Source organism: Nannobrachium achirus, assembly GCF_963921795.1.
Source record: "Nannobrachium achirus genome assembly, chromosome: 10".
Classification (NCBI taxonomy): domain Eukaryota; kingdom Metazoa; phylum Chordata; class Actinopteri; order Myctophiformes; family Myctophidae; genus Nannobrachium; species Nannobrachium achirus.
In genome coordinates, this window is record NC_137819.1 from 40,446,878 (window position 1) to 40,467,443 (window position 20,566).

Here is a 20,566-nt window from a genome sequence, read left to right on the forward strand (position 1 = left end):
AGTACACACACACACACACACACACGCACACACGCGCACACGCACAGTCCCACCTGTGTCCTATCCTCCTTGCTGCATAATGCATGCGCTGCACCGTCGTTGCATGCATGCATGCAAGCAATGCCAACATTTTTGATTTGTTTCGTTTAGCTGTCTTGCGCGCCTGTCGGAAATGAAACAATGAGATTTGCTTTCCTGGATTAACCACTTCTTAAGCCATACTTTCAAAAAATCTTAGATGAGAAAAAAAAAATTGGACACCAGGTGTAAAATAAACAATAGCTAGTAAGCTTATCACCAGAAATGACCACCCACCACACAGCTGTTTACTGTATATCTTTCTGTTTTATTACTACTCGTATATACAATGTTCTTGCGTATATTATTGTTTATCTTTAAATGTCTTAATGAATTGAGTACACAGGACCTTAATGGAAACAAGACCTGGGCTTATCTGGGTTATCCCTTTAGCATTGTTTTGTATACATCTTTGCCACAGTGCCTTTTTTTGGCAAACTGTTAAGTCAATCAATCAATCGAACGATCAAAGGTTGAAAGCGGTTAATTCTCATGTGAGATAGTAATCACAGATTCATTCAATTGGATAGGTAGGCACTGTAGTTTAGATCAGTGGTTCACAAACCTTTTGTGGGTCAAGGTCCACTTAAAAATCTTTAAATCTGACAGTCAGGCTGTTAAGTGGTCAGATGGGTGGGCAGTGTGCATTTAATGATCGATCATTCGACCGCATTTCCTGCTTGGATCAATGGAACCAACATAGTACACTTGAGGTTCCTATATTTATCTCTGTCACGATGAAAACAATTCTTTAGACTTTAAAGAAAAATCCCTGTGTCGTTTTTTAAACATTATCCTTTTTCATATCGTCTCTGTCGGGTGGAAACCGCATATGTCCAAAACTGTTGCAAAAAAGAAATTGCAAAAATAGTAGCTTGTAGATTTGCTATTTCGGTACTTTTGTGTGACGCTGCAGTATGGTCAAGTAGGACATTCATTTTGATTAGATTACATTAGAAATTAGTTTTGCATTCTAAATGTAAACGTTTTTAAAAAGAAAGCAAAGTTATCTCTCCACACAGTGGAACACTCATAATGTGTTTGTGTATGATTTTGTGTGTGTGTGTGTGTGTGTGTGTGTGTGTGTGTGTGTGTGTGTGTGTGTGTGTGTGTGTGTGTGTGTGTGTGTGTGTGTAAGCTTGTCTGTCCAGTTCATCCAGGCACCTGCCTTTGTGTGTTTATGAAAAAAAGAAAAAAAAGTTAAAATATGGATATCTAAACAGGTTTTCCAGACAGTGACAACTATATTCATTAAAAAGTTAATTTAGAGTTTTGCCAATAATTTGGGGGCCCTCTTTGCAACCCCCTTGTGGCCTGCAGGTTGGGGGGAATGGCAGGTTTAGATAAGCCGATTGTTGAGTCACTCAAAGGTTTCCGTCAATCTGCGGGTCAGAGAGTTCATCTAGTCTGGATCAGTATAGTTATCAGCTGCATGGATTAGAGGTGATATGTGAGGCATGCAAATGTGGAGTTATCTGCACACTCAAATCCTCAGTAGTCGACAGGGTTCATTTAACTCGAGAGAGAGGATGCAAATGCATCCGCTAAAAGGAGTGTTTACCTCGGTGCCTTCTCAGGCTGCACTGAGCGCTATTGTTGTGCGTGATGTATTGTTGTGTTGGTACTGAAAGCAGTCATGTGTTGCTGCAGTCATGTGTTGCTGCCGGGCACAGGGGTGTCGCAACAAATTCTGGGCCCTGGGTACAAGGATTCACTGCGGGGCACCCCATGCATGTTCTTCATAGGAAGAATATTTTTGTTAAGTCTTTGAATATTTCAAATCCTTTTTTTGAAAAAAAATATGTTTCTATGTCAGGGGTGCTCAAACTTGTTCATGTGAAGGACCCCCAAAATGATGATGTATTTGGCCACGGGCGTCCATCCAAAAATATTTAGTTCCAGGGACTGCCCAGAAGCAAAATTTGAGTTACAAATGTTAACTTAAAAAATACATACAGTATATGGTATTCAAAGATTCACATTTTCACGACTTTTCAAAAATAGCAAGTCTACAAGCTCACAGCGCGGCACCGATCTGCTATTTTTCAATAGCTAAAGTATAAAATAATGAAGGCCCCTCCACCTTGGGCCCTAGTAACTCAGTCCCACATTTCCCCCCCTTGTGACGCCCCTGGCCGGGCAGAAACCTCTTATCAACATATTTGAACGTTTGGTGTTTTTCTTTTTCGTAATTTAACGCCCTACCTGATCATACTACAGCTCCAAAAGCTTTTTAAATATACATATCTCAACAAAAAGAAACACTTGCGTGTTATTTTATACTTACTACTATAAATGGTGTATAAAATAAAGCGGGTGCGTGGATGGATACCGAGAGGATGCATTTATTTATTCAGTGGATGAGTGCGTGGATACGTGCTATTTTTATAAAACTCTTCCCCATTGACCTGCACTTCTATTTCAGCCTCGTGTGTTTCTGACAGGATCTGTTGACGCTTCTCTCTTTCTCTCGTTTATGTTTATGCTATCAGCAGTGTGACTGCATAGGCAATGTTCCACAGTAGCAGTCAGTTATACAAGCAATTATATTTCTTCGTTATTTTCTCTGTCTGTCTGTGTCTGCCTGTATCTCTCTCTCTCTTTCTGTCTGTCTGTCTCTGTCTCTTTCTTTCCATGGTAATATTTGTAGTAACACTGTCTCTACAGCTACTGAACACTGCAGGGATTTATGGCTGGATGCATGCATCACGTTCAGCTTCAGTCACGTGTTTAGAATCCAGAATAGCACGCACGCACACACACATGCACACACACACACACACACACGTACATGCACACACATCCCTTTGCGAAGGTATACAAATACACACAGACACATGCATGCATACATGCTCCGGTGCACACACACTTGTGCAAATGCATTCAGACACACAGCCGCTCGCACATACTTGCGCGTGCACGCATGCATAGTTACACTCATACATACACACACATACACAGTACAATAGACTGTACATGCATACATACAGTACATACATACATACGGTAGATACATACAGAAAGGTGCATGCACAGTCAAGTACAGAGACGCATGCATGCACAAAAATGCATACATATGCAAATGCACGCTTGGCTGCACAAGTGTGCACTGCGCAGGCACACACAAATGCATGCATGCATCGATCCATCCATTTACAGACATGCACATAAAACGGCTCCTTGCATGCACATGCAAATATAAGTATGTGTACATCATAAGACACAAAGGAACTGCATGCATTGCACACATAAAGGTATGCATGCATCAGTGCACACATGCATGTCTGCACAAAGGCATGCAAATCCACACAAAAACAGATTAGCTTCCATGCAAATGCACACACGCTTGCACGCATGCACAAACATAGCCACACACTATCCTCCACACTCACACACGCACTCACAAAGGTTCGTAAAATAACTATTTACAGTGGCACACGACTACTTCAGTGGTATACTGTACTTCAGGATTAACTCCAGCTGCACACCCTAACCGAACCCCTAAAAACCTAATCCTCACCCCAACGTGGACCTTTTCCCAATCGTACGCCAAACATTAACATTTTCTTTTAACCGTAAAACAACCATTTCTCTTGTTGTAAGGACGAGGAAAACGGTCCTCACAACGCCTTGTTTCTCAAAATCATCTCCGTCTGGTGGAAACTTCATAATGTGCAAAACTGTTACCTTTCAGGATTCAAATTCGAAAGCAGCAAAAGCAGCAGATCTACAAGCCATTTATCACGATTATTGTGACAAAGGAAATCGCGATTTACGATATTATCGCGATAATCAAACTCCATTATCCTGGGACGGAACATTTGGCAAAAAATAGCCGATCTACAAACTCACAACGCGTCGCAACGCGTCGCAACGCGTCGCAACGCAGCGCGTTGTGAGCTTGTAGATCGGCTATTTTTTATGCAAAGAGATTTGTTAGTGAAAAAAAGACTGTATCAAGTATGTATATTAAAAGTACCTTTTACCAATTATAGAGGGTTCAAGTGGTACCAGATATGCAGCTCGGCAAATAAAGGGTGAATTGATCCCAGTGCATGACGGAGGACGATATCACGATAAATTAAATCTCCACGATACGATTAACGTGAGTGTTTTTTATCACAATAAACGATAATATCGCGTATCGTCCCATCCATATTGGGGACATAATGGTCATCACAAGTATAGTAACACAAGTACTACACACACACACACACACACACACACACACACACACACACACACACACACACACACACACACACACACACATTTGAAATGTTTATTTATGTCCACATAAGCAGAAGTACACGAATGTAAAAGGACATAAACAGTATCAGTGCAGTCAGATAATTAGGAAAACAGCCAGTTACAAAGTGCATGTAGGGCATAACATTGTTCCGTACAATACTGTGTTGGCATAGATGTCAAACACAACAGACAACAATCACACACACACACACACATACACACACACCCCAACCCCCTCTTATTTTCCCTCCATAAAGCAGAGCAGTGCAGAGCACTATGTGAGTGTGTCTCACATTTTGCAAACAGCACTGTGTCGTCTCCAGCTGTTCAGCTGGCCGGGCAGGCAGCAGGCTGCCGCTGCTGCTTTTTTCACGGCGGTGTCACACGGCCCGAAAAACACAGCAGACGCACAAGCTCACACCGTGTCGCGGGCGCAACGCGTTGTGAGCTTGCAGGTCGGCTGTACTGTTTATAATTCACAATAAGAAAAGAAAACACGAGGGGGAAAAAACCATAACGCGATGTTCCAGTCGAGATTGATTCTTAGAATTCTAAAAATGGATTCCTCCCTCCTGGCGAGTTATTCTTTCTGTGTCTCTCGTCGCCGCCTTTGTCCTGTCTCTGTGTGGAACCTTCTCTTTGCATTGAATACACAGGGCCACAATGGAAACAACACAAGGCTTTTTGTGTTATCCTTTTAACAATCTTTGTAGACCGTACCTCAGTACAACCTGCAAACTGTAAATAAAGTAGTCAATCAATCAAACTCTTGTCTCTCTCTCTCCCTCTCTCTCTGTATTTTCTCTCCCTCTCTCTGTCTCTCTGGCTCTCTAGTAGACTGCCCTGGTGTAAAACATCATCATTGTAACGGCGATTCGACAAATTAAATGTACGCATCTTTTCTTTTTTGGTTCCTTAATAACTCTTTGAACTTTGAAATGATGCCAACCATGTTAGTTTAAAATGGACCCCACGCTATCAGGAGTTAACATAAGGATTTATAATCTTACTGTTCCACCGTGTAAACCTCAGCTAACCTCAGATACTCATGGCGCCGCTGGCCTGAGACACTTCTTTAACCCAATTTCATCCTTCAGCTATTCAGAGATAACCTTTTGAACCTTTCATACCAAACAAAGGCTCTGCACAATTACAATTACAAATTTGGAGACCGCTAGCCTTTTGTTTTTGATTTAATTTTCATTACCCATTTACAAACCATAATCACCGTAACCTTTCACTCATGTACACACAGACAAACAGACAACACACACACATACACACACGCGCGCACGCACACACACACACACACACACACACACACACACACACACACACACACACACACACACACACACACACACACACACACACACACACACACACACACACACACACACACGCACACCATCTGTGCCAAGGACACTGGCACAGATGGAAGTGTATATCTCGGGTAGTAAGAAGGTTGCACACAGCAGCACCTTCAGACACTTTAAGCAGCAGGAGGACCTACAGACAAACTGAACCATCTCCATATACAGTACACTGCTGCTGCACTTTGATTCTATAATCAGTTTTCTATATCCTTGATGTTGTATTATATATACACAGTATGTGTGTTCTAAGTGTTGCTGCTACAATATATCTGAGGCGTCCAGAACAAAATAATCGTACTCTTATGTACCCTAAAATGTAACAATAAAGAACGCCTGAACCTTGAAAACACACACACACACACACTTACGCAAACACGCACGCAAGCACGCATACACACACGCACGCACACACAATATCGTTTTGATCACTTTCGGCACGACTTTGTGAGCAACAGAAGCATTGACAACCGTTCAAAATACATCGGACATCTGGGACGCAATCTGTCACTCTCACTCTCGGAACGTTTTGTTATTGACGGACATCAGTCAGATTATCCATGTATCCTATTGCACAGCTGGACGGTGCAGCGTGTTTGTGTTGCCACCGTTTTACAGCTTCAACTTGAACCTCACATAATTATTGTATAGTAGTTATCGTCGCTCAGCATGGCGCTTAAAGGTATATTCAGTGATTGTATTTCATTCAAATAAAAATATAATTGGTACATTTTCCATTCATTCTCCTCACTAGAATGTGTGCTGACCATATAAGGACTTCCACCATGGCCCGTGTTACGAGCATAGCTAGATTCGGTTTTCAGAGGTGGCCAGCCAGTCCTCAACTAATCAGGGTAGAGTATGGCTGTAGTTATGTTATGATGTTTAGTTATGATGGTCAAAATAAAAGTTTTGAGAACCACAATCGCTCTGAATACCTAAATACCTAGATTGTAAACTACTGAACACATAAAATGCCACAGTCTCGTAGTAAATCAGTATCATACATATCTCGAAGCTGGAGACGTAGGCCTACTGATATTCAGTGATTGGGTCTAATGATCAAAACGAGAACATTATAATGGTGTAAAAAGATCTATAAAAAACTAAACATTTCCATGCTGTAAGGTCAGTAAGGGACAAGCTGACCCCCGGCCACTTTCATTATCACTGAATACACCTTTAACATAAAAATCTTGTTGTGTGTCGATTAAAGCTCTTGTGAGGACCTGGAACATGTGTCCCCACAATGTCTCGTTTCTCACATTAGATTGAAAAAAGAAAAAAGACACGAGCACACGCACGCACACACACACAGACAGACCAGGTTCACTCACCGTGTAGACACTCGGGCCCTCCCAGCATGCCTTGCTGCTGCGGCTGCACCGTCTCCAGTCCAATCAGGGAGGAGGAGGAGGAGGACGAGGAGATGGATGAGGAGGAGGAGCAGGGAGGAGGAGAGGACGGAGGACACTGGGAGCTCTGGTTGGGCACCGCCGACTGGGAGCTCTGAGAGGAGAGAGAGGAGGCGTTAGAACAAACGATTCACAACTGGGGATGGGACGATAAGCGATATTATAGTTTATCCTGATAAAAACACTCGCATTGTGTGGGGCGGCATAGCTCAGGGGAAGAGAAACCTTATTAGAGCACGAAGGGTTCCCAGTTCGAATCCGGGCTCCCCCTGAGTTAATGTCGAAGGGTCCTTGGGCAAGACTCTGAACCCCTAAATCCCGGTGAGTAGGTTGGTGCCTTGCATGGTTTCCTCCGCCACCGGTGTATGAATGTGTGTGTGAATGGGTGAATGTAATGCACAATCTATGTAAAGCGCCTTGGATAAAAGCGGTATATAAATGCACCATTTACCATTTATCGTGGAGATTACATTTATCGTGATATCGTCATGCACTGGGATCAATTCACCTTTTATTTGCCGAGCTGCATATCCGGTTCCATTTAAACCCTCTATATTGGTAAAAGGTACTTATAATATATGTACTTGATAGTCTTTTTTCACTCTCTATCAAATGTCTTTGCCAAAAAATAGCCCATCTACAAGCTCAGTGAGCTTGTAGATCTGCAATTTTTTAGCAAATGTTCCGCCCCAGGATAAAGGATTTTGATTATCGCGATAATATCGTAAATCACGATTTCTTTTGTCACAATAATCGTGATATGAAATGTTTATATCGTCCCATCCCTACTCACAACCCGTTAAGACCTGAAGCCCATTCTTCTAAATGTCTTCTAAATCCGGTTTTCTGGAAAAACGTATGTTTTGCTAAATTAAAATATCAGTAGGTGCTGAAAGTATTTAATGTCAAGGACCCCCCAAAATGTATTTGGCCGCCAACCTCAAAATATTTTTGTTCCAGGAACCCCCCAAAGTAAAGATTTGAAGTGAAATATTTGCTTTAAAATAATAAATAAATTCAAAGAGTTGTCAGTTGATTTTTCAAATATAGCAGCTATAGCAGCTAAGTGACGTGCTATGTCCGGGGACCCCCAGTCCTGGAGGGGGTCCCCACATTTGATACCGTCTGTGTTTGGAGAAAATGTAATTAATTTTGCGGTGGTTCACGGAAGCAGTGTCTGGGGACTACAGTAAGGAATCTCTGTCACCACTGAAGCGTGTCACGCTCCGTCAAAAACATTCCTGAGATTTGCTCGATTGCGTGACATTTGTTATCAGAGCGCTACCATTTACTTTGGTTGATGATGAAACTAGTGAGAACTGACAGCGCTACTCTCCTAATAGTGAACAGAAATCTAATGCAAAACGACGAGACACTGATTATGTGCTCCGCCGGTGACACCAGGGGGAGAGAGGAGGCCGCACGACACGTGTAATGAGAGATAAAGTCTTTAGGTCTTTTCTACGCCGAGAATTGTAGTCGATTTGCAGCCGCCAGCACTTTTATTTGCTTCCTCTTTGCATAAATGTGTAAATTTTTCACCGTCAGTTGATGCTTCATAACCATAGGAGTAAAACTCATTTTGTCATTTTTGGGAGTTTGGAGTTTTTGTGTAGATCATGTTGAAAAAGGCCTTTGAATTCACAGGGGATTTATTTTTCACTCCAGGCTTCGTTACTATTGGCTTAGATTCGTGGAGTGAGTGTGTGACTCAGTTATAGAGGCAGTGCCTCCAAGCCACAGGGGTACCTACATACCAATGGTGAAAGGTAACTAAGTACATTTACTCAAGTACTGTATTTAAGTACAAATATTAAGTATTCTTTTTACTTTACTGGAGTATCTCCAGCTTTCAGTACTTTTACTTCTACTCCACTACATCTACTTACTACATCAGTAAAAATAAAAAACATTAATAATGTTTTCCTATAGCCTGGAATCAGACGAATCCGCCGGTGCAAAAACAAATTGCCCTTGGTGGATTTGGCAGATCATATCCATGCAGTGATATAGTCTGGTGAGTCTACGCGAGGCTACATTTTCCCACCACTGCTACCTACCTATCCACCTTCCCACCCACCTACCTACTGTACCTGCATCAGCAGCAGCAGCTACAATGCCTTGCACCCCCCAGCTGTCCCTCTCTCAGTAAAGTAGAACAGTGGAACAGTAGAATAGCGTGGTGGTGTCACCGTCAGCGGGCCGGGCAGCTCCCAGGTGTGAATGTGTGTAACAGTGCCAGTATGATGTAATGTAAAAGGACCTCCGCACTGACAGTCAACTGATTAAAAAACACCAACGGCAAAAAAGGGGAAAAAAAGAAAGAAAAGGGGGGGTTCGTCCTGGTTTAATTTTTCTCTCTTTCTCTCCAACAGTGCCGGGGATGGGGATGAGGATGGATCTTGGACCTGTGCCAGGCCACACTGTTTATTTTGCACGGATCCAAGCGTAGGCCTATGCGCTTTTCATTTATAGAAGCAGACTGTTAAGCGAAGCGACTCTACTCCAAATAAAAAGTAATTTCCTCCTAGATTTCCTCTGTCGTACATGTAGCCCTATACCTCCCATCTACCCGCTCCTCTCTGTCTCTTCAGACCCCCCGCCCCCCTGACTGCTCCAGTGGAGCTCCTCAGTGGCCCACAGTATGAGACTGTGGTTGTAATGGTCAGCTGTGTGTGTGTGTGTGTGTGTGTGTGTGTGTGTGTGTGTGTGTGTGTGTGTGTGTGTGTGTGTGTGTGTGTGTGTGTGTGTGTACCCTAAAGGTCAATAATAATACTTTTTCTAATAAAAAAGCAAAAGTAGCAAAAGTAGCTTGTGGATCTAGTATGATCAAGTAGGGCATTCATTTACAGGGAAAAACTGTAACTTTTCTAGGTTTCAAAATAAAAAATAGAAACAGTAGCAGATCTACAAGCTCAAAAGGCGTCGCTTTGCGGCGCGTTTTAAGCTTTCAGATCTGCTACTTTTGATGCTTTTGTGTGACGCTGTATGTATGATCAAATTCATGGGTTGCATTTGTAGTCCCTACACCAGCCATGCTTAGGACCAACACAGGTGTTCTGATTGGCGTAGAACATTAGTTCTGTGCCAATCAGACAAATAGAAATACCTGTGTTCGTCCTCAACATGGCCGTTTAGGACTACAAATGTAAAAATAATTTATGAAGAAACACAAAAGCTTAGAACCCGGAGATAAGAGGTTTTTCAGCCCGACGAGCGCCGACGACAACAGTGAAACAGGAAGTGTGGTCCAAGTCTTTGAATATTTCAAATCTTCTAAGGTTTTTTTGAAAAACCTATGTTTCTATGTCAGTGTGGTGCTCAAACTTTTTCATGTGAAAGACCCCCAAAATGATATGTACCTGGCCGCGGACCCTCATCTCAAAATATTTTGTTCCAGGGACCCCCCAGAAGCAAGAATTTAGTTACAAATGTTTGCTTAAAAGAAAATACATATATTCAAAGATTTACACACATTTTCACAACTTTTCAAAAATAGCAGATCCACGCTGTGAGCTTATAGATCTGCTATTTTTCAATAGCTAAAGTATAAAATAATTAAGGACCCTCCACCTTGGGCTCTAGTAACTCAGTCCCACTCCCCCCCCCTCAGGGGCGTCACAAGGGGTAGGAAAGTGGGACTGAGTTACTAGGGCCCAAGGTGGTGGAGGGGCCTTAATTATTTTATACTTTAGCTATTGAAAAATAGCAGATATACAAGCTCACAGCGCGGCACCGAGTGCCGCGCTGCGAGCTTGTAGATCTGCTATTTTTGAAAAGTCGTGAAAATGTGCGAAAATCTTTGAATATGTATTTTTTAAGCGAACATTTGTAACTCAAATTTTGCTTTCAGGGAGGGGTCCCTGGAACTAAATATTTTGAGATGGGGGGTCCTTCACATGAAAAAGTTTGAGCATCACTGACATGGAAACATAGGTTTCTTGGCACACATTTTCACGATTTTTCAAAAATAGCAGATCGGTGCCGCGCTGTGAGCTTGTATATCTGCTATTTTTCAATAGTTAACATTCATGGGGGGCCCGCAGTGAATCCTTGTACCCAGGGCCCAGGATTTGGTGTGACGCCCCTGCCCCCCCTGTCCCGCATGGATTCTCTCATACCTGCGAGGGGATCTGTGCGGTGGTGGAGCTGGCGCTGTTGTTGTGCATGCCCATGCCGTTCTCGGTCAGGAACTCCTCCAGGTCCATGTACTGCAGCTGGAACAGGCCGCCGTCGCACGGCAAGGTCCTCTCCCACAGCAGAGGGCCCAGGAAGGCCGACTGGGAGCTGGGCCGCAGCGAGCCTCCAGTCGTCCCCGGGCCCACCAGCACGCCCCCGGAGGAGGCCACGGGCACCGCCGTGGTGTCCTCGTCCGAGTCCTGCGTCTTGATGTCCTTCACGATGTCTGCACGACGGGCAACAACGAAAGAAGAGGGGAAAAAACACGTTCATTTGTATGCATGGCTAGGGCTGTCACGATTACACATTTGAAGTTGACGATCCATTGTCACACGAATAATTGCGATTAACGAACATTGGAACCAAATTAATAAAAACATAATTTCTGTTTGCTTTTTAGGCTTTGTAATTAAACATTGTGCAGGGCAGATATGACAAATAACTTTTAATGACTTTATAATTAAAACGGCAGAGATAGCTCATCTGACAAGCTGTAATTGTGTTTTTGAACATTGGAACAAAATATGAATGCAATTGTAATTTTTGTCTTCATAATTGCAATTTTCACAGGGCAGATAATAACTTAAATGTACAAAGAAATCAATTACCCATTTAATAACGTCATACTCAAAAAGAAATAGCAGGAATAGCTGATCTACAAGCTTACAACACGTCAGCTATTTCCACTATTTGTTGGGAAATGTTCGAAAATCCTTCCGGGTCATACCAAAGACTATATAAATGGGACCCAGTGCCTCCCTGCTTGGCAATCAGCATCAAAGGTTGGATTGGGGGTAAGTTCCTGCAACATACTAGCGTCAGTTCCAATAAGTTCCATCTACTTGGACATCAAGCTTTCGATGAATTGACTACAAAGGACCCCAATGGAAACAAGCCAAAGGCTTTCTTGGAAATCCTTTTAGCAGACCTTGTATTGTGCTGTACTTCCCTGTGCCTGTCTCTGCAAACTGTTAATAAAGTATTCAATCAATCAATCAATCAATCAATCAAGCTGCCTCACGCTTCAGAAACAGGAGATAGGCCACATGACTCTGCAAGGCTTACTTATCATCATTATATTAATCATTGCAATAGACTAGAGTGTTTGTTCAGTAACAGGGGTCTCTCTCTCTCTCCCCATCTCTTCAGCTCTTTAGAAAACAGAAATACATTTTGAGGTGGGCTGCCAATTTCATTCAATAAGGAGAGCGTTTCGTTTTTGTTTATCACTTCAAATTTCCTGTTTGGATAACACTGGGTATCCCGACCTGAAAATGTATTTTCTGTTTACTAATGAGCTGCAGAGATGGGGACACCTGTTACTGAACAAACACTCTAATGGCAATAATTACTATGGGAATATAGAGCTATTTATTATCACTAACACCACTTGAGAGTGTACAAATGGATGGATACATAGGATTTTACTGAGCATAGCATTCAGTCTGCAGTTTTCTAACTGGGTCCTTTTTTCGTGTTGATGGGTTTGTTGGTATTTCGTGTTGAATTGCCAGTGAACCAGCGAATACGAGTATATTCTCATATACTTGACATTTATTTGTTCATCGCCACAAGCTAAAACCGAAAAAGAGGCACTAATTAGACAGCATCTTTTCCCCGCTTTTAATTATTTCATGTTTATATTTTGGGTACTTCAGCTGTACTGTTTTCACTAGATTATTTGTGCAATGGAAAAGAGCATATTGAATGAAGTGTGTGTAATGAATAATAAGGACCCAATGAAATAATCATTAAACAACTGACTGAAATGTATTCGGAATGAACTGACAGAGCTAAAAAGTAGGGGGTGTGAAATATCGTCTCTGTCAGGTGGAAACCTCATATGTCCAAAACTGTTACTTTTCAGGATTCAAATTCAAAAGCAGCGAGAACAGCAGATCCGCAAGCTCAAAGCATCGAATTGCTTTGTGCCGCATTTTGAGCTTGCAGATCTGCTGTTTTTGATACTTTCGTGTGAAGCTGTAGAGTGATCAAGAAGTGCGTCAAAATATGGACATAAGAGGTTTCCGGCCGACACCGACGGTATAATATATTTAAAGCAAGATTTGACAACTCCACAGATGAGCTGTCATGGAAGACAGGATTATAAGGTAGCAGAGGAGAGAGGAAACCAGGTAGGGATGGAGACAGCAGCCCTATTAAAATGGTTCAAATATATTCCACATTTCTTTCGAGATCTTTTGAGAATAGCATTTCTACAAGCTCACAACGCATAGCCCACGTGTACAGGGGTTAAAGTGGTTAAACTGACCGTGATGTTATACTGTAAATAACTCCTTTTGACTGGGGACCCCCTGGAACTGGAAGGAATATGTGCGAAAGACGCTGTATTCAATGGTCCATATCTAGAGAACCGATGATCGAAAGGAATCGCTTTTTTTCTCGCGGAAGCACAGAGATAACGTCCGTCTTTACCAACGATCGGTCGTACTGGAGATAAATATTCTGTGACTACTTGGAAAACGTACGAAAAATGGAATATCCGCGGCAGTGGTTGGATTATGTATGTATTTACTAGGGCAATGAATAAGTTGACAAGCCCGCCCCAGCCCAACTGGTTAGCATAAATTGTGGGCCACGAACCCGCTGGGGTCCCGTCAGGCTCGGGCAGAAACAGAGAACTCTAAAAACAGATGTGGAGCGTGAGCCTGTCCATGCATGAGAAACACGTGTTGACATCTGGATAGGAGTCAGGGCGGCTCAGCACCCTCCTACACACACACGCATGCACACAGGCACACCGGCAGGCACGCACACACACACACACACACACACACACACACACACACACACACACACACACACACACACACACACACACACACAGAAAGACAGACGGACAGACAACAGACGGGCACACCACCCTCCATTTCGTTGCTGTCGGGCAGAAACCTCCACAATCCATATTCTACATTTTTATGTTTTTTTTGTACATTAAACGCCCTACTTGTACTACAGCGTCACACAAAAGTATCAAAAGTAGCAGATCTGCAAGCTCGAAGCGACGCGTTTAGAGCTTGTAGAGCTTGTAGCTACTTCTGCTTGTAACTATGCTCATGATGGCGCTACAACAGGCCAGTTTGTGTTTTTACCTGCACCGATCTGTGTGAAACATTGTATGCACACTCCCTAGAGGCCAAGAAAACACCTTGGCCCTGCATTTTTCACATTATGCTTTTTATAGCGCCTACCAGGAGGCCACTGTATGTAAAACATTTCTTTTTTATATTATTCCTTCAAATTCTATCCAAATTTCATGCAAATCGGTACACATTATCTCTGTAGTCATGTGATCAAGACGGCTCTGTTTGATTTGTCATATTCCATTCCGATTGGCTAAGGTTGACATCTAAGGTTTGCAGGAGTGGCCCGTTTTAAACAAAATGCTGTAAATCATGGACGCAGCATCTGATTGCTGTGAAGTGATTGGTAAAAAAAATAATAATTTGTATTTATTGTTTTGTTATGCCTGATTAGTAACAATAAAAGACAAGTTCAACAAATGTGAGGAGGTCGATCTGGCAGAGGGAAGAGAAAGAGAGAGAGATTAAGGCCCCGGCTACACGGAGCTGGATTGTTGATATCCAGATAGATTGTTGATATCCAGATAGAAAACTATCTAGGTCCACACGGAGCTGGATATCTAGGTCTAAAATATGAGTCCCCAGACCTCCACTAGAGGGAGGCATGGAGGGAGGTCTATAATTATAGGCTCCAACAAGCATGCCAGGCCAGTAGGTGGCGCCGTGGTGGTAAGGGATAAGTAATACCCAGAGTGCTCTACCATAGAAGAATAGGCTCAGCATCTCAGCATGCGCAGTACTAAGCCGGAACACCGGCAGTGAATCAAAAACAAAAACAAACAGCTACTGAAAACACGTGAGTGAAGTCATGGAGAGCAAGAAGAAAAAAGATAAAAGTGAAAAAAGTGATAAAATTTTTATATGGACCGACGATGAGGTTGAGTTGCTGCTTAATATCGCCGTACAATACAAGGCCATGAGAGCACAAGAGAGTGTTGACTGGGATTCGTGTTACATGCCAAAAGAATCAATGGGCATGCGCGAAGATTACGGTGATGTCATTGTCTTCAGAAATATCCGCCTATCTTGACTACACGGATCCAGTGAAGCGGATAGTTTTCAGTGTCTCCACTTATTTATCCGGATTGAAAACTATCCAGATTCACTGCCAAACTATCCAGCTTCGTGTGGCTACATGCCCCAACAGCAAAAAAAGTGTCTAGATATCAACAATCCAGCAACAATCCAGCTCCGTGTAGCCGGGGCCTAAAGAAAGAAATGATACAAGATGAGTAAGAGCTAAGAGCCAGAGGTGGAAGTAGGAGAAGAAGAAGATGATGGGACAATGAGATGGAGAGCATCAGAGAGGCAGAAAGAAGGATGAGACAGGACAGACTAATTAAGAGAAGAGAAGAGAAGAGAAGAGAAGAGAAGAGAAGAGAAGAGAAGAGAAGAGAAGAGATTGGGGTCTGCTGTTCCTTTCGGCAATCCTTACATTCAAGAAAGAATGAAAGGATTAGGAGAATGATAGAAAGGGATGAGGAGAGAGGATGTACAAAATAATAATAATAAGCCCGAGTGGGGCTCTGTGCTCACACAGTCATTACCACTATAGCCTAGCTGCCTACAGTACATCACTACAGACAGACCACTATAGCCTAGCTGCCTACAGTAGATCATTACAGACTGACCACTATAGCCTAGCTGCCTACCGTACATCAGTGGTTCTCAAACGTTTCCGTGCCACGGCAATAAATTGATAAGCATTTGGCCACGGACACCCGCATCTGAAAATGTTTTGTGCCAGGGACCGCAGCTGAAAGTCCTGGGTTCGATTCCTACCGGAGACGCTGTGGACGCTGCGGGCATGTTCTCTCCTCCATCAGTGCCCACACCCTAGGTGGGGTTGGCGAAAGGGCCTTTCTGTGTGGAGTTTGCATGTTCTCCCTGTGTCTCCTAGGGTAGGTACACTCACAGAAAAACATGCAGTAATCCTGGTTTCTATACTGCCTCCATCAGCCGGGCGCCTGATGGAGGGGAAAGGAACTGGTTGGAATAACGTGTTCCTTCAACGCGCTACGTCCAACCAGGGAACCTCCCCCCTGTCAGGTGAAAAGAAGCGACTTGCTTCCTCATGCATAGAAGGAAGCATGAGGCCAGTCCGTTGTCTCCTCAGGTTGGCAGAGGGAATGTAGCGCCCAGGATTACATTCGATAATTGACACCGAGTGAAAAATGGTTTACAAAATCGTCAACATTTTAAAGAAAAGAAGATTTTTACGGCTATAGCAGTGATTCTCCACCATTTTTATTTCAAGATTTCAATTGTACACTCTCATACAGCCCATAAGGGTCCATGTGGTTCTTGAGGGGACCACAGACCCCATTTTGAGAACCACTGGCCTACATACAGGAGACAGGAGAGGAGGAGAATTGGAGAGGAGACGGTGGCGTAGAGATAGAATATAGCAGATGAGTTATAGAGGGAGAGAAAAAGGATGGAGGTAGAGAAATGTAAATCAGCTGAGAGAAACAGGAGAGAGTGAGAGAGAATGAAAAGACAGATGAGAGATGAATGAATGTGACAGGGGGAAAGAGAGAGAGAGAAAGAGAGAGAGCAGTGAAAAGAGAGCTAGAGACATGTGAGAGAATGTGAGGGAGAGAGTGCGAGAGAGAGTGCGAGAGAGAGAGAGAGAGAGAGAGAGAGAGAGAGAGAGAGAGCAATGCGCTAAAAAGAGTGGGTGTACATGAAGGCGTCAAACAAAGCTCGCCAGGGACATTGGGGAGAGAGAGAGAGAGAGAGAGAGAGAGAGAGAGAGAGAGAGAGAGAGAGAGAGGCATTTTAACTGCTTCGTGGTGGGAGAGAAAAGGGCAGCAGCCACAGGCAAAACTAGACTTAATTCAAAAAGCAAGCTAGCTCTATCCCAGACTCCCACAAACAAAAACAAAAATAGAAGAAGAATCAAGTATGGTTAAAGAAGCACAAAGAATGTGTTCCTAGGTGTTGACAATGAGGCTGCAGGGCGTCTGTGTGCCTCCTGCCGTCACGGTGAGCCTGTCAGCTGTGTTTACTGTCATATTCTGTTCCCACACAAAAGAAGCAGAGCAGCAGAGGGAGAGAGAGAGAGAGACGTAGGTGCAGTCGTAGCCCATGGCCACGAGAGGGTGGAATTGGGTCGATGCAAGCTAGACTATTTTCAAGCTTGCCTGTGCAAGCTGGCGTGTGTGTCACTGTGTGTGTGTGTGTGTGTGTGTGTGTGTGTGTGTGTGTGTGTGTGTGTGTGTGTGTGTGTGTGTGTGTGTGTGTGTGTGTGTGTGTGTGTGTGTGTGTGTGTGTGTGTGTGTGTGCGTGCGTGCGTGCGACACACATAAGACAAGATATTTGCCTGGGATTTGGGAAATGTTATATTATTGGGGGTAGTAATGGTAGATATTTTTGATGTGGTGTGTGGTGTGGTGTGGTGTGGTGCTGAAGCTGCAGTCGAAATCAGGCTATGATATTACTGATGATTATTTATCAAATAATGTAACAAACTAGTAGGCCTATCAAATATTTTGTGAAAGCACCAACAGCTATCCGATGGGCCCACTTTAACACCTTGCAAGTGTTCACGGCCCACCCACCCATCTGACCTCTAAACCAGCCAGTCTGCTATACAAAATATCACCATATTTTGTTGATTTGTGTCCACATACACAGCCCTGCATGCATGACACTTTATAACGCGTGGTGGAATATCTAGGTATAGTTTAGTGGTCTGATGATGATTACTCTGTAAATCAACAACAGGCTGTGTGATACTGATACATCTGCTCGGGTCCATTTATCTTATCTCATTTAGCTTGGTTTGATGACTTGATTTGTTTAAGCTTTGGCTGCCCTTAGCTGTAATCTTAACAATTACTGTATCAAGATAGGCAGAGACAAGGATATGATGTTGACGTGGGCTACAAGTCAATGGAGTGAAAACTGTGTGTGTGTGTGTGTGTGTGTGTGTGTGTGTGTGTGTGTGTGTGTGTGTGTGTGTGTGTGCACGCGCGCGTGCGTGCGTGCGCATGTACACAACAACAACAACAGCAACCCCACTCACCTTTCGTTTCACAGCAGTCTTTTCTCTGGTCAGCTTTGATGGGCAGCTGGAGCAGAGACTTGAGGTTAGCCATGGAGGTCAAGTGGCCGCCGTTGGGGGCACTGCCTCCGGGGGGGTTGCTGGTACCGAACTGCGGGCTGGCCGCCCCGGCCGGGAGATCAGCTGGTAGGAGCTGAGTGAGGGGTCTCGACATCACGCACGGTCGCTCACGCGTGGGGGGAGAGGGAGGAGGGTGGTGGTGGATCAATAAATCCCCCCCTGGATCAAAGCAACTTTTGGACCAAAGAAGTTGTTGGGGGGGTAAAAGAAATCAAAACAAGGATCTAATAATCCAACAGCAGGATGATTGATTGACAGAGCAGACGCGCTGTCATGAGAGCTGGGTGAGTGACGGGCGGCGTGTGGACAGGTGGAGAGGAGAGAGGACGCCTACACACGTTCTGCTGCTACTTCAACTCGACGACGATTTCCATGGAATCTCTGCTTCTTCCCAGTGGAGCTGCGACTCGTCGACGCTCGCCCGTCGTCCCATGCATGAAGACAACAACTCAAGAGACCGAGAGAAGAGGAGCGGGGTGATTTATCTCCAAAGAGGAATCATTTCTTTACGAATCTAATTCATTGTTATCATCAGAGGCTGTAATAATAACAGGCTAATAGGGTGAGGGCCTGCAGCAGGAGTTCCTCTCGCCACCCCGCCTTCTGTTGACTCCTCACAGCGGGAGATAAACAAACTTAGACCTACAGTCTCTATAGACAGATACGAGCAGCCTGGGTCCGAGCAGTAAATCCAGGATCCTGGCTGGGAAATGCGTTTTTTCATTTGAAGGGGGGAAACAAACGGGTTTTCCCAATCCCAGTGTTTGTTTGGGTCGTGCAGAGAGACGGCTCTTCTCTTCTCTTCTCTTTGGCCGAGGCAACAACAAATATTTCCCCGAACCAAAAAGAAACCCTGAAGAAATCACGATGACGGCAGCCTGGTTAGAAGTAGCCTAGTCCATGGAAATGAAGGATTTGTGTAGCTCTAGAATCGAACCTCTCCTGCACGCTGACTGTCTCCACCGAGCAAACTAAAAATGTTAAAAAGACCAATAATAATGAGGAAAGGAGGAAGGAAACTTGGAAATAAAAAAAAGAATGAGGCCCCAAGGGAGAAGAGCTAGAATGAAGTGGGACTGCAGGAAAAATAAAATAAAAGAATATCTCCGCAAAAGTATGGGAAAAAAATATATAATCCAACAATATGAGGACTCAAGATAGATGGAGCTGATGGTTCTTGTTTTTCCTCTCTCTCCCTCACTTTGTCGCTCACTCCCTCCCTCCCTCCTTCTCTCTCTCTCTCTCCCTCCCTCTCTCCTTTTCTCTCTCTAATACACACGTTATTTTTGTCGTTCTCTCTCTCTCCCTCCTCTCTGTCTCCCTCCCCTCTCTCCTTCTCTCTCTCTCTCTCTCTCTCTCTCTCTCTCTCTCTCTCTGTCAGTCGGTGGAGCCTGGAGCGGCAGAGAGAGAGTCAGCTGGAACCAACACGGGGCTGCTCGCCGTGACGTCACGGCTCACGGGGAAAGGCGCTAGGGGGCGTGGCTCATTTGCATACATCGAGGCTTCGCGCCACGCCCCCTCCGGCATTGAGATTAACATATCGCCGCGCCTCCGGCCCCGCGCCGGCCAATCGCAGAGCGCCCTGAGGGCTCCATTTTTGATGGCCACGCCCCCTGCTCGTTGAAAACAACGAATTCGATTTCCTGTGGGCGGAACCAGGTGGGAACGCCCCCGTTCCCTCTCTCTTCTCTCACGCTGTCATATTAAACATGAGGCGAAAAAAAAAAAAAAAAAAACAATGACCATGCAAGTGGAAAACAAACGATTTGCATAATCATCGTCATGCATGTGACATGTTGGCTTCTGTTCTCTCAGTGTCCTTTTCTTGGCTTGCGTCAGCGCATGTCATCCAACTAAAGCCAGGACATAAACAAACAAATGTAGGCTTCAATTAAAGAGCTACAAGCTCACAAGGCGCCTTTGTGAGCTTGTTGTAGCTCTGCTATTATTATAGACGCATATAACGCCATGTCAAACAATGTCCTGGCTGTAAACTACTCCAACTGCAATTCAAGCTCGCACCATTTTCTTATTTTC

The 20,566-nt window shown here is 44.0% G+C and overlaps 1 protein-coding gene across 1 annotated transcript in view; it reads right to left on the reverse strand.

The window, feature by feature from the left end:
- Positions 1 to 19,735, reverse strand: part of dbpa (D site albumin promoter binding protein a) — a 41,889-nt gene extending 22,154 nt beyond the window's left edge. The window contains exons 1-3 of the mRNA XM_080735984.1: positions 18,431 to 19,735; positions 11,239 to 11,522; positions 7,040 to 7,211 (exon numbers count right to left, since the gene is read on the reverse strand). Of these exons, the coding sequence (XP_080592110.1) occupies positions 7,040 to 7,211; positions 11,239 to 11,522; positions 18,431 to 18,623 (649 nt within the window). The 5' untranslated portion in view covers positions 18,624 to 19,735. The remainder of the gene's footprint in view (positions 1 to 7,039; positions 7,212 to 11,238; positions 11,523 to 18,430) is intronic.
- Positions 19,736 to 20,566: the final 831 nt, after the last annotated feature.